Source organism: Aotus nancymaae, unplaced genomic scaffold (genome assembly GCF_030222135.1).
Source record: "Aotus nancymaae isolate 86718 unplaced genomic scaffold, 86718_ANA_hifiasm-v0.15.2.pri h1tg000012l, whole genome shotgun sequence".
In the NCBI taxonomy this organism is placed as follows: Eukaryota; Metazoa; Chordata; class Mammalia; order Primates; family Aotidae; genus Aotus; species Aotus nancymaae.
In genome coordinates this window covers 4,889,369-4,904,989 of record NW_026988423.1, presented here as the reverse complement: position 1 = coordinate 4,904,989, position 15,621 = coordinate 4,889,369, and the positions used below count along the sequence as shown (strand labels likewise).

The 15,621-nt window shown below is 32.9% G+C and overlaps 1 protein-coding gene across 1 annotated transcript in view; it reads right to left on the bottom strand.

Annotated features, from left to right (window-relative positions):
• CNTN5 (contactin 5) overlaps positions 1 to 15,621 on the bottom strand; it is a 1,383,122-nt gene that overhangs the window by 427,642 nt on the left and 939,859 nt on the right. The window contains exon 8 of the mRNA XM_012454882.2: positions 5,145 to 5,348. Within this exon, the coding sequence (XP_012310305.1) occupies positions 5,145 to 5,348 (204 nt within the window). The remainder of the gene's footprint in view (positions 1 to 5,144; positions 5,349 to 15,621) is intronic.

Sequence of the window (15,621 nt, the reverse complement as noted above, 5' to 3'; positions counted from 1 at the left end):
GTCTTTGGACATTTTGCATATAGAGAAGGAAAGTGTCCAATACTTTACTGAAATAGTTGTTCAATGACTATGTCTTCAATCCCCTTTGCTGAGTCCCGTTTCTTACATCCATCCTTAGTGCTAACTTTGATTTCAGAATGTCTTCAGGCTTCCATTGGACATATACTCCTACCCTCTTTCTTTAGAACCCTTACACTTTATACTATGTTTTAGTTTTCTCCACCTCTTTAATCCTTTAACTCAATCCTCCCTTACTCTTTGAGAAATATATTGAAATGTCTCACTTGTTGGTGATGCTCTTCCTCTCCTTCAGCATCCTCACTGATAACATGGATTTCTTTTTGGAAGGTCTAAGAAGGGTGACAGGTAGCAAATGTATGCATCCAGTCTGCCATGTTGAGCTACATCCCACTTCTTATTGAAAAGCTTATTTCCCTTGGCTTCCTTAACACTACATTCTGCTGGGGTTTTTTTGTTTTGCTTTTTTTTTTGAGACGGAGTGTCACTCGGTTGCCCAAGCTGGAGTGCAGTGGTGGGATCTCAGCTCACTGCAGCCTCCACCTCCTGGGTTCCAGCAATTCTACTGTCTCAGCATCCTGGGTAGCTGAGATTACAGACAAGCAACACCAAGCCCAGCTAATTTTCATAATTTTTTTTAGTAGAGACGGGGTTTCACCATGTTGGCCAGGCTAGTCTCCAGCTCCTGACCTCAGGTGATCTGCCCAACTCAGCCTCCCAAAGTGCTGGGATTACAGGCATGAGCCACAAGCCGCCGTGCCCAGCCTATTCTACTGTTTTTCCTATTATCTTTTTATCTCTCTGCCTTTTCCTCATTATCTTTTGTGGGATTTTCATTATTTACCCTCCTAATACAATTTGGATTAGTTAAGGCTTGACCTTAAGCTCACTTCTCTTCTTATTTTATACTCTCCTTCCATGTTTTCTTAACTACACCAATGCTTTCATTACAATTTTCACTGTAGTAACTCACGTTCATATCTAAACACTGTTATCCAAACTACTAATTGTTTTTGCACAGCAAAATTTTAAGAAACATTAAAGCTAAATTGTATTACAATCTTTTTAATGTTATTAACCTTATTTTTCTTTAGGTTAAATTTAATTCTAAGTTTCAATTACTATGAAAAACACATCCAGTAGAGTATACATCTAGAAAGTGGCTTAAAAACCTGGAACAATATCATATTAAATGATAATTATATAGTAATAATCTGCAGATATTTATTGATTTTCCAGCTTATAGAGTTAGTCTAAGAAGAAGTATAGAAGATACGATTGTATTTGCTAGAGAGAATTGCCAAAGTAAAAGTAGAAGAAAAAAGAACGTAAGAACATAAGGAACATAACATTAGGAAAATGAAGGAAAAAGTAATTATAAAATTATCCTTATTTCATGACATAAAATGTTATGAATTAGTTTCAAGAGTTAAAAGAATAGTAGAAATTTAAGTATATTATTAAAGTTTAAAAGATAAGCAACAGTAAACCTAAAAATGCATATTAAAATAGAGGAGGGAAGAAACTTATGCATACTTATCAAATGAAGAAATAAATATTTGTTTAAGCTTAATTAACCAAGATGCATAGATATTTTCTAGCATTTTATGAGAACCTTATGGAACAACGAAAAACAGAGATGTTAGAAGTTTGGATCCCTACAGTGAGATTTAATGGCAAATAGAAGCCAAGAAAGCAATTGCCTTAGGTAAGTTACAGAAAAAACAAATGTAAATTTTGTAGCTTCTCTGGTAGAAAATAAGACTGTTACTGAATGATGTAATCAAAATTTAGCAGATGTTTCCCACCTGGTTATTTTTTGTTGTTGTTAAATGTTACCTTAAAATGGCAGTTTTGTTTTATTTATTTATACTTGCTTTATTGAGCCTTTTGTATAGTACTTCTCTGATAATGACTTGTTGAAAATATAGACATTTGTAAAAGAAAAAACTGTCAACAACATCAACTGCTGCAGTCGCTTCAATTAATATACTGACAAAGATGATTAGTTTAGTGATCTAACATTTTGTTACATAAGAAGCAATGACTTACAGTGTAATTTTCTGAAAGGCCAGAAGGAATGATTATCAATAGTCCAGGATGGAGGAATTGGTTGTACTAGCAAGATGGACAGTATACTATCTGTACTGAAACTGGATGGGAGGTAACAATGCAGATTGAGATGTAGTTAGATTTAAATTTTACTAGTAGAACGACGAATTCATAAGTTACATAGTTTTTGTGAAGTGGTGGTTTTGAGGCAATCCAGTCTATGGAAAGCAGAGAAGTTTCCAAAAATTTGGGGGTGAGAGTAGCAGATTAAGCCATCCACAGAAACTTTGTGGGACCGAAAAGCAATGTTTGGAGCCCCCTTGAAATCGATGATCATAAACGCATGGTGGGTGTTAACTTTTCAAACAGCTTTTAGACTCTTGAGGCAGTCACAGAATAAGAGCATAACTGAGTTCACTGGAGTTGGGGTTTTGCCAAACAAGGGCAAAAGAAGACAGAGAGCCAAAGGGATTTAAATATCAACAAATGATTATTCCTGAAATGTTTGCCCATGGAAGGTAGAAGATAAAGTTAAGTAATATATCTGGGCCATGAAACAAAAGTTTAAGACTCTTGCACATGGACATTGACTTACACATGTGCTACTCCCCCTTGTGACGGGCAGGGCAATGTGTAAAAAGAGGACTGTGGAGTGAAAAGGTGGTGGAAGAGCTTCCTCAGCCTTAGGCACTATTCAAGTATAAGGTATCATTATACAGATGGATAGTGAAAATGAAATTAATTATTTGTTAGCCAAAAAAGTTACAATTTTCAGATAAGAATGCTTTAACCTCTTAAGAAATCAGGGAGAAAAAGGCTTAGAAGTTTTGGAGAAATAGCTTATGGGGAATCAATTCAGTTTTTAATTAGATAAATTATAAAACTGCCTCTTATTTTTATTTTCTTTTTTTATTAACTGTCTTTGTTATATATTACTAATATATTTTATATGCAAATATAAAGCTAGGTACAAATTCACTTGTTTTACTTCAAGACTAATCAATTCTAATATATAAGTTGATTTAATGTGATGCTTTGCCACAACTAATTTGCTCCTCCCAATCCTTCCAGTCACTTCAGCAAAGGTTGTAATTACTCAGTTCTCCCAATTGTTTCTTCTACTTTTACTGCTACAACCTTGATTTGACATGGCTCTAATATCATTTAGACTTCAGTGTGCTGTGCTTTATATTTTACGTATTTCCTTTTCTATTATTTGGAAAAATACATTATAAATTATAAACATAGACATGGATGCTCATTTTGTGATCCTGCTAGTTGGTCTGGTTTTCTAAATCATTCAGAATGTGCCTATATGAATTTTCTTCAGGCCACTGAAATGAAAATCCTGAAATAAAAATTCTCAACCTATAGACACTCTCATATACTCTTGAAGTTGGCATAATACATACACATTTATTCCATAGTGATGTAATACACAATGATGACTTTTAAATCTCTTTTTGTAGCCCACCTGTCTCTTATGGGTATTAGGAATATAAATCTGAATATCTATTGCCAATTTTCACATGCATTTCCCATGTACACTGTATCTCATATTCAAAAGTCAATTCCTCATTTTTATCTACTTCTCTATGAAGTATATATATATATATACTTATACCTACATATATACATATAAACATTTATATGTATATACACATATAAACCAGCTAAAGAAAGCTGGTTCTCTTCTGGTGAAGAGAATCATCATCATCCATTCAATGAACTATACTAAAGCCTTGAAATTGTTGTATATGCCAGCCTCCTACTACTCCACAGCCTATAATTCATTAATTATCAAATGCTGATAATTCTACCGTCTTAATATCCCAGTTACGTTTCCTGTGTCCAGTGCTACAGTCACTGCTTTTGTTCAGTCATTTATCCCTCTTGGCTGATTAGTTTCAGTAGCCCCTGAATTGGTTTTCAAGTCATCATTGTTTTATCCACCTATTTCTCCACGCCATTACCTGACCGGGAGGTCTTTGGCAATTTTCGTCATTTCTTTAATACTGGCTTTCTCCTCTTTAAAATGAATATTACATTTTTACTCTTTACCTGATAAGTTGTTACTATTATATATGTATTACATAATACTGTATCTGTCTGTATATGTGTACATAATATATACTTCACAGTTTATGAAGTTTCATAGATTTTACATACATACACATATCGTAACATTTACAGATATACATATAAACATTTATATGTATATACACATATAAACAACAAAGGCCATAAGAAACTAAGTGGCAAGCAAAAATCTCGTGATATAGCTTTAGTCATGCATTCCAGCAGCATATATTCTAAAAACAAGCATATAAAAAAACAGCTCTTAAACAGATTATTTTTTAAGCTTCACAATCAATCAGGATTCTCAAACTTCTTAATAATGCCTGCACAGATTTTTTTAATGCATGACAGAGCAAACTGCACATCATATATCAATGGTAATATAGCGCTTGACTTCTTTAATGCAATGCTTAACTATAAATGCCTATAAATACAAATGAGGTGTTTAAATCTGAAGATACTTTGGATAGATGGCAATACCTATAATTATAGAATCATCACTTCTGCCTGATTTGCATTTAAAAGTTAAAGTTCCAACTGCTCCTATTATTGGAAAAGTAATAATAACAATTATAACCATACCATGAAGTATTAAAAACTGAACATTCAATTTGAAGGCAGCTCAAATAAAAATATAATGAAAACTGAATCCATAAAATGCTTGCAATTCATGCACATATGTTATACAAAGGCACTGAAGAGCACAGGAAAGACCTGTGGAGTCTCTATTACGGTTCTTTTTTCAGATTATTTCTCCCTTTCTAGCATTAGAGTAGCATTATGGAGAATATTTCTCATGCATGGATTATCACTTTCTTATGTCAAAACTTTTATTCTAAGGCATGCATAATCATGACCTAAAAATGTAAAATTTCTAAATACGGCAAATGCCTTTTTATTTTATTTGTAAGTTCGAGTTGTTTAAAAAAAAATGAAGACATCTTTATTTTCAAAATTTGAGTTGGCTCACCATTTTAATGGGCCAAGCAACTTACCATCATTACGCAGAGTGAGTGGCGTTGGAGGGCTAAGTACTCGAGCATTCGTCACTGTGTTTTTCACCAGACAAATATAGCTGCCAACATCTGATGTTTGGACTTTAGAAATATAAAGGTTGCCTGTCTCCTGGGAAATGAACCGCCGGCTGTCTTCCGCCACAAAGGAAGGGAACTCATTAAATACCCAGCTATAGATGATCTCTGAAAATACACAGAATTTGGTCGTTGAAAGACTTTGATTTTTTCATTAACAGACAAAGCTCAAACCACAAAGTCTTTAGAAAGCATTAAGCATATTGCAAGGTCACACATATTTGATCCATACACCTATATAATTTCATATTGTATATTCAAAGGATTATTGTTAATGACTACAGTGAGATCTGAAATATTTCTTAGGATGCCTGACCTTTACTCATTTATTTATTCTATCAATTCAAATGTGTATTGGACAGGTATTAGGTACTCAGAACTATGGTAACACTGAAAATAGAAAAATAACAGAGGCAATTCTCCATTCGCAAAGATTAATTTAGTGAAGAAAATTTACCCAAACCTGCGAAACAATGTAGAATAAGAAGATGGAGATGTGGACCTTACTGTAAAGAAAGTGTGGGACAGGGGCTCCGAAGCAATCATACTTATCAAAGAAATGCAAACTCCATTTATTCTGTCCAAATGTTCTCCTCTACGCACATCCCATTTTGTAACTTAGTTTAATTTCTAAATCAAGTTACTTAAACTTATCACTGGGACTTCCAGAGACCGTATCATTAAGTTCTGACTCCACTACTTAGTGATAGTTTACACTGAGCCAGTATTTAACTGTTTGAGGTTCATTTTGAAAATTCTTATAATTAGAGTATTATGTACTTTATAAGGTTCAAATAAGACAGTATAGCTAAGAGCTTAACACATAATATGAATTCATAAAATATGAAAAGTAACATTTCTGTTATCCCCCACCTTAACCAAAAATTATTAGGTTAGGAGCTCCTTCTAGGTGCATGACTTAATACAAGAAAAACAATAAAGAGGATATAAAACAAGTCTGAAGGAATAATGGATACTTAAATATTTTCAGGTCTGTTTTCCACAGAAAAATTTCAATAATGAGTTGAACATTGATTCTAAGCAAGATTTAGATAATATTTATTATTTTAAGGCATATACTATAGTTCTAGCAGAAGCCTGAGAATTTTTAAATATTACATTAATGTATAATTACAATGTATACATAAAAAATCCAAAACTTTCAAATATTTTAACAATTATTTTATAAAGGAAACTATTTTTTATCGTTACAGTTACCCAGTTGGCAACCTTTAGTACACTTGACATTATATTAAGAACTTATTTAAAATATCCACATGACTTTAGTCAAAGGAACTCCATAATAATTGGAATACTTCAACTTGTCCTCATACAGCTCAACTAGACTCTAAATTCAAGGCTTTCTCACATTTAACAATTTTAATCCCTTTAATTGCTATAATGAAAGTGTTACTTTTCATTCACACATAATTCATACATATTTTAATGTTTTCATTTATTTTAGATAAAATTTTACTAAAATCTAATCTAAAATAAGAGTTTTCTTAGTTTTTGGTTTATTTTACTTAAAATTTCAGGGAAAGGAAAGCAACTAGTAATTACAGGCCATCATTCATTAAATTTAAAGACGTTTTTGTTATATTGATATTTGTTGAATCAATTTTTGTAAAGTATTTTTAGAACAGGACAAAAGTATTTACACAACATTGGCATTGTCTCAGATTTTACAGGCGGGTAAGTATTTGGGGACTCAAACATGCTTATTTAGTTCTTCAAATAAGTTTTCAGTTTCATGTAGTGAAGCATTTCATAATTCCAAGAAGTATAAGACATAGAAACAGTGCACAATAGAAGAGCCGACAACCTGAGTTCAGTGAATTTTCTGCCAGTGCCAAAAATGAAAATATTGAGCTAAACATCTTTTAATATTCCTGTTTACTTTCTTTCTTTAATATTATCTTCAAACTCATCATGAAAAGTCCATACTTATTTTTAGTATTGTGATCTGAGAACTATAAAATATCTCAGGGAAATAGTAAAATACAGTTGCCTCTGGTGCCACGGCCTTTAGCTTTATATGCCACCTTGTTCCCTACCAACTGCGCCTGGCCCTTAAACATAACTGAACGCATGCTAATCTATTAAGTGGTAAAAAGTTAGCAGTAGTATCCATTTCAGAAGATATTGAGATTAGTTGGTCAAGTATGATTTTTCCCATTTTTTAAGGTTCTTTGTTTTTAATAATGCAGTTATCTAAAGCAACTAAGATGTTTTAGAAGTTCTTGGTATGAATCTTCAGTGAGTAGTCACTTATTTCAGTAGACAGTGACCACTTTGAGATATCCTGTACATCTATGCTATGAAAGTCTTCCTCGAGAATGCTTTTGCATGAACCCCAGAGGATCATTTTTTTCCCCATTTTTCTATGTAGTTTACTTTCTTTATTATTATTATACTTTAAGTTCTGAGATACACATGTAGAATGTGCAGGATTCTTATGTAGGTATACAAAATGGTGTTGGGAAAACTAGCTAGCCATATGCAGAAAACTGTAACTGGACCCCTTCCTTACACCTCGTACAAAAATTAACTAAAGATGGATTAAAGAATTAAACATAAGACCTAAATCCATAAAAACCCTAGAAGAAAACCTAAGCAGTACCATCCAAGACACCAGCATGGGCAGAAAAACTTTATGACTAAAACACCAAAAGTAATTTCAACAAAAGGTTATGTTAAATTTCAATCATGTATTTTTGATACTATGTGGTCATTTACATTTAGGCCACAAATCCATGTGCTGCATAAGCTTCTGGTTTTTCACTGGAGAATTTTTTGTCTTCTACTCTGAGCCAGCAAGTCATTCCACCTGGGGCCTGACTTGAGCAGACATTGCTATTCAACTTCCATTCTCAAGCAGACCTAAGGATTTCTCCTTTGCCCCGGCATGATAATTCATCCTTGAGCTTTCAGACTTTAGGGGCTACTTCTATGACATTTAAACAATGTGCCTTGCTTCCAAGACCTCCTCAGGGTTAACATCAAAGAGTATGCTTTGGATTTTAGTTCTTATTTGTTTCTGATACCTGAGGATTTCCTTTTCTTTTTTGTGAGATCAGCTATATATTGAAATTTTCTTTGCTTTATTTCACTCATCATTTCTAAATTTTGGTAGTGAGAGCATTTCCAGGTTAGCTCTGTCTCTTGCCCTAACTGAATGTCCAGATTTTATGGGCCCAAGTATTGCAGACTTTCTACACAATTGCTGCAATTGATTCAGTGTCAAGAAACAGATCTTCTATTTGCTCCCCTGACAAATAAGATGATTATTTCAGTGATATATTTCCACTTATATATAGTATATAAAAACAGGAGTACTCATATGGGCAATAATGCTCATTTCTCTTAACTGCAGTGCCATTAACAACAGCAACAAAAAGTGTGAGAATGGGGAATGAAACTGCATGCTGGACTCTCTGAAGTCTTTGAAAACAATTTCAATGAGTAATCACATGTGATTCATTTCAACATTCTTTAATATAACTACATGTTGGGAAATAACCATTCTTCTTTCTAATAATGTGTGTACACATCAGAGGCTTTGGGTCAAAGAATTTGAAGAGAACACAATGGATATAGCATCTCAGTTGTTCAGTGACCCAATTAATAATGCAGCTCTCCCAGGGAGCCTATTTTCTCTATCCCTGTAAGTAGAAAACAAAACGAAAACTTAAAAATCATAAGCTTCTCTATTTTTATAAAATGCTCAATTGTATGGTAAGATTTTTAGTTAATAGGCCATATTAACAAAATCCCTAATTTTTTTGGTTATTTCTGTAATATGAGATTTAATGTTTTATCAGCCAGAAACCCTATTTATAATTTTTTCTTTACTATTAAAATATAACTTTTGTCCAGGCACAGCACCTCATACCTATAATAACAGCACTTTATGTTATTTTGGGAGGCTGAGGCAAGAGGACAGCTTGAGACCAGGAATTCAAATTTCCCATAAACTATGATTTTGCCACTGCGCTGCAGCCTGGATAGACTTAGATTCCAAACCAAAAAATTATAAAAAATATATAACTTTTAATTTTTAAAATTGTTCAGGTTTACATTTATTTTCTGTGCATTTGTATTAATTTTTACTGGGGTTGCTTAGTAGAGTATATGTCAGGAGTATTTTAATATTTACAAATTGTCTTTTAATTATATTTATTTTCATTATTCCATTATCCATTATGACTCTTCTCCTCCCTTTCATGATGACTTAACTGAAGTGAAGACACTTAAATAGGAGAACTTAGTAAGTTACTGGAGAAAAATTGGGTTTTGAAAATTGTCACTACGATTATTTTATTTTTTAAATAAAAATAAAAATGATGCTACCACTTTGGATTTTTGAATTAATGATATTATGAAATAAATTGTAGCGAACTCTCCACTTAATTATTCTTTACTACTGAGCATAAGGGACAACCTGAAATTGGTGGGAAATATATTTTTACATTGCTGATGTGTACCTTGATTGAAAGAGAATGTCACTATTAGCCATGTCGATTACTCTTGGAAGAGCAGAGGTTGAATCTACCTTCTTCACCATTATATCTTTATAACTCAACAGGATGCCTAGAGCATGTAGTTGCTCCATAAATATTTGGTGAATAAATGCCTAGTTGGGATAAAAATATATCTATAATCTATTTATATAAACCTCTAAATTTTAAGAACAATAACGGATTTTTAGATTTTAAACTTCATTACAAAGATCTAAACTGGCTTGTTTTGGCTTTGAGAATATGAGTCAAAGAGGATGCTTGAAGTTGGGCTACATGGAGACACTCAGTCTCTATTTATTATAGTAATATAGATAGTTTTAACAATCTGGAATGTACTTTGAATGAGCAAAAGAGAAAAGGATCATTTTTACAAAGGTACAATGAAGTATTTGCATGATTTATTCTAGTAGGTAAGTTAGATGAAATCTTAGAGGTAAGGGATAGTAAATACTGGGTAGTCCAAACCCTATCAGAGGTTAATAGCCTCACAGATGGCCAATTATCTTGCCTCTGCTTGAGCATGCTTATTGATATTTTGTTGAGGAAGCTGACTGGCAGCTCAAGTTATTTAATGGATCATATATAAAAATCATTTTGGCTGCTAGATTTGGGATGGGGCTGAGTTCAAGGCAACTGGGATATCAACAAGTAGTAACGAAATATGCAAAGCACTGTTGAAGGTATGAAGATATGAGACAGAGCTGAGAAAATAATTAGTATAAGATTTTACTGTGAGTCACACACTGTTCACATTTTTTTAACTTAGTTCTTCTCTTTCTCTGTGCCCCTTACTTCCAATGTGTCCCTCACACAGACACATTAGAAGTTAGCGTTGTGAGTGAATAAGACCATGGACTTCAAAATCACAGAGACCAGGCATTCCAAGATGGCCACACGACCTACCAACTATGTGACCTTTGGGAAAACTTTTTAATCTTGTTAAAGCATTAATCTTCTCGTCTATAAACTAAAATTAATGGAAGAAAGGGAAGATTAAACAAGACAAGATTAATGCCACAGAAATAGAGTTAGTTATTATTATTTTAATCAGCTTAAACATCCAAGGTCTGAGGCAAAAGGTGAAGGAACTTGAGGAGAATTACAGCTGATTAGAGTCAGAGGGAAAAAGAAAATTTCTCTGACTCACTCTAAGCCTATATTTTATCATTATATTAAGCTTCTTTAATTACTGTAATTTAATTTTCCTAAACTTTGGTTTCAGTATCTATAAAATTAATGTTTATATTCAAAGTAGTAATACTGAGGATTACACAAGCCACTTAAATGAGAGTGTTCAACATGCAGAAACTGCTCAATAAGGGTAGCTATTGGCTTAGGATAAACTAGCATACAGCACAATTCTGTAAAATACAAATTCATCTTATACCTCAGAAAATTGGATTCAATTTCCATGTTCCAAAAGTTTCATCTATGAAAACACAACCAGAGAAGAAGATCCTGAGAGTTACAATACAGTAAAGCTGTCTGACTCTTGGTTAGTACCAAGAGAAAGAATCAAGATACTTTTAAAGATGTTGTAAAGAATGCAAAAAAGAATACTTGTCCTATGTTTTAAAATGAAATTACTTTAAAACAAAGCAGCCTGTATTTTACATTAAATTGTAGTTATCTTGGTTGAACAAAACAAAGTAATAATGATCTTTTTTTATGCTTTGGAGACATGTATTTTTATGATGTTTGTTACCTAAAGTCAAAAGAAGCAGAGTTCCTCATAATTATGTCACAAAGATAGGAAAATATTTTATGTGCATGTAATTCAAAACACCTTTAGGAAAAAAATAAGATCAACGGAAGACTACGTATAACAGAAACAGTAAACTGGCATCATCTCATGATCCACAACTTAAGCAGGTCTGAGCCAGTGAATTCTAAGTTCCAGAGTTCAAGTGATTATACCAACTGGGTGACAGTAGCTATTTTTATTTTCTCTGTGGAATACTGCACAGTGTGGAGGACATTTTTATCCCAGGAGCCCTGTATCTAGATATAAAGGTCACTGCTAACCCTTTTCAAAGTGCAGCCTAAATTTTCTCCTTTGCTAAGGGGTTTTTTAATTATGTTGAACTGAATTGTAAGCTCTTAGCAAATCTAGGGTCAGCATTTGCTCAACAATGTGCAAGAGTCAGTGGCACAAACTCAACTGAAGATTCCAACTTTGCATTAAAAAGCATTCACTCCAGGGTTCCCGTAATTCACTGATAAAGCCCACAAATCCCTGCCATAACCAACAACAGACTATTTGTGCTCCAGAATCTTGCCAGAGACTATGACCTTGATTTGCTGATCAAACTTGTGAAAATGTTAGCTTAAAAAAAAAGATGTATATGGAAAATTACTGAAAGGCTGTGGAGTCATTCCGTGGACTCCGTAAACTTTGAACATGACGAAAGTAATGTCAGCATTTATCCTTCATTAAATCAGGACACCAGAGAGCATAACAACAGCAACAGTAGACCTTTATTGTCTTACATTGGGTTCTAGAAAGAGAGTCAGTGAAAAGGACTCTCAAATATGATTTATTGACAAAATTTTTCTAGGAGGAAAAATGAAGACAAGCAAGGAAAGATGAGGGCGGGAAATAATGCTAACCAAGGATGTGATCCCTGTTAGAGATTAGCTTAAGACTGATTTCACTGGGGGTTCTCAAACACAAATTTCACTGCAGCATTGGTGAGTGAGGCCAAAGAAGGCAAGAGTGTCAGCGAAGGCTATTTGCACCCTCTCTCCTGATCCATCTGTTATTAGCTGCTGGCTGAGTGCAGTGAAGGTAGGAAGCACAATTTTCCAGGTGGAGCAAATTTTCTGGAGAAGCAGCAGGAGCCAGTCTTCACAGCAGCTGCTGGGTGTGTGTACCCATTGGGTGAACATGTGGGTGGAGCACCAATATAATCTAGTAAATATGTGCCATACTTAGTATGTGCCAGGCAGTATGCTCTATGTATATTAATTCATTCAATTCTCATAGGAATAGGTAACCTTATTTTACAAACGGAAAAACTAAAATACAGAGTTGCCAATAACTTGTCTAAGAATTATTACAAAGCATCGATCTTTATTTGAAAAGAGAAAAAGAAACCCGGTGAATAGTGGTTTCCAATATATACTAGGTTGAGTTTTATACGCATGGGATATGATATAATTTTGCAAATTAAAAATCTGCTGTTTGAAATAGTGACTAATTAGAGCAGTATCTAGATTTCACTCACCAGAACAAAAGCAGGTTGGTGATTATTTCTATTAACCATTGAGTCACACTGTAATTAAACCATGGTCACAATGCCATACAACTCTTAACTGTGTAAAACAGTAAGGATGTATCCTGCTGGGTAGAGATCCACTATAAAATAGCAGCACAGTGTATCTGAAATACAGATGTTCATAAATGTAAAAGTTTTATTACTGCAGAGTCACAAACAAGGATACTATTCCTGATCTCCACTTACATTAGGATTTACGGAGTTGTCCAAATATTTTACCATGAAAAGTCCCACAGATAATAATTTTTAAATTAGCCTGTATTTTCTGGAATCAATGGTAGTCCACAAGATGGCAGTGCTTGATGTGCAGAAAGGATTAATCTTGGACAGTATTTCAAATGGAGGAAAATTAAAACCTTGGTTAGCAAAATAAAGTTTTCTTATATTCCTGTGTTTACTTAGTAAAATATTACCTTTTAGCCAAAGGATAATTGTCATTTATGTATAACAAGAATAATTAATTTTTAACTTACCTCTTAATTAAAAGCACAAATTCAGAAAGCAGTATTTAAAATACTCAACATTATTCACTCACTATGAATTTTTAAAAATTTTTAACTTTTTAATTTCATATTATGCAAATTTTATGGTGAAAATTGGAAGATTTATTGCAGTCTAAATATTAAGAGAAACAAATATGCGTTTTATAAATTATGCCCCGTATAGGTAGGTAGGTCACAGAGGACAAAACCCTCTAGAGTTGTGAGATCTTCCTAAATTTTATGTGTTAAATGTGGAACCTGAGTTGCTTTTGGGTTTCATTTATCACATAGGTGCAGCAGAGAATCTTCAGGTAAGATAAATTATTATCTTACCTGATCTTATGTTATCTGCCCTCCAGTTTATTCTTATATTCAATAGAATTTTTCATAAATGTTCTTTGTGCTTTTATGGCTTAACTAATGCTCATTAACCCTTCATGCAAATCTTTAATGAAGGTAATTTATTTGTCACATTGCCATGCACCATATAGAAATAGTGGATATTGTCTATTTATCAAGAGGCACTGAGACGGTTTATTTTCTGCATGAAGGGTTTGTCCCTATGGCTCACCTATTTCAGAAAAAAAAAAAATCCTAATCATGAAACACATATTTATTTCTGTTGATATGTAATCACTGTAATAAATCTTAAATTACTATTCATTCATAGGCATATAGCATGAAACTTTTGGCTGGGCTTTTTCTAATTGAGTTCTTTTTCAAAAGTAGAAAATTGGTGTGAGTTATGCTAGTAATATAAATAGTACAAGAACTATTAAGAATGCATTTTCTTTCTTACTCTACAAGGGGCTTCTGTGTGAAATCAGATAGTTTTTAATTTTTATAATCATGTTTCTATTTTGTATAATTATGTTTATATCTGATATCTTATATTCACATTTATAATCATGTTTATATCATTTTATGATTAAAAACATTTATACTCATTTTTATAATCATGTTAAATCATGCTTATATATTTATTTTTATAATGTTTATATCTACATTAATTTCATAATCTTGAAATTGATGTAATTTCATGAAATTATCCTCAAAATGTATTTGCAAAGTAGACGTTATCATAATGCCTTACTAGATAATAATTATGATAATGTCTACTTTGCAAATACAGTTTTATATTTGTATGGCCATAAAATAATGATAATGCCTAGTACTAAATAATAGGGGTTTTAAAGAATTAAGGAACACATAATAAAGAAAATATATCTTGAAAAAAATTGTCATATTTAAAGAAATTGAGTTGCCATTGTTTTGAACCTAATATTATGTTCTATCAGAGACACGTGTCATACATACACTATGGAATACATTGATGAAAGGTTTTAATGGATTAATAAATTGTTGTTTCTCCCTAAGTCAAGTATTTTTCCCCTTTCTCTTACTTTTTTGCCTAGAAATTTTCTAGGCTTTGGTGTTCTAAACTGGCTTTCCTTTGGTCAATCCCCACACTGTCAGTCTTTATCAGATTTTCTAATTCCAAGATACAGCAGAGATTGACTTTTTAAAATCTAAACGCGTTCAGACTTCTTTGTTGAGTATTGACCCCTCAGATGTGTTTTGTGTATTCTCCACAAGTGTGGACTCTGTAACGTATTTTTCCCACTATGCCTCTTTTCCTAGTTTGTGAGTTAATTAATAATTCTGGTGATTGACTCGGTGATATTTTCCCAAATCTCAAGACTAAAAACTATAATAGCTTAAATAAATATACTATAATTTTCTTGGAACCCAAGAGGGTCACATAGTATTGTAGTTACGGAAATAGAAAAACTGTTTATCTGTAGGGATTACTGAAAATTTCAAGAATATAAACCAGTTGTTAGGTGGATAAATTTATTCACAAAACACTGACTTAGAAGATAATTGCTAAAGATGAGAATGAGAGATTCTGATGTGTGGGGATCACTCAAAGAAACTGACTGCACAGAAATTGTTCAACTGGAAATCAAGAAAGATCTGGATACTTTATGTCAAACGATGGTCAGAGAAGATAGATTTTATTTTTTACATGCTGGCACTTATGCCTTCTTTGTAGTAAAGAAAAAAAAAAAAGCTTAAACACTGGTATTAGTAACAC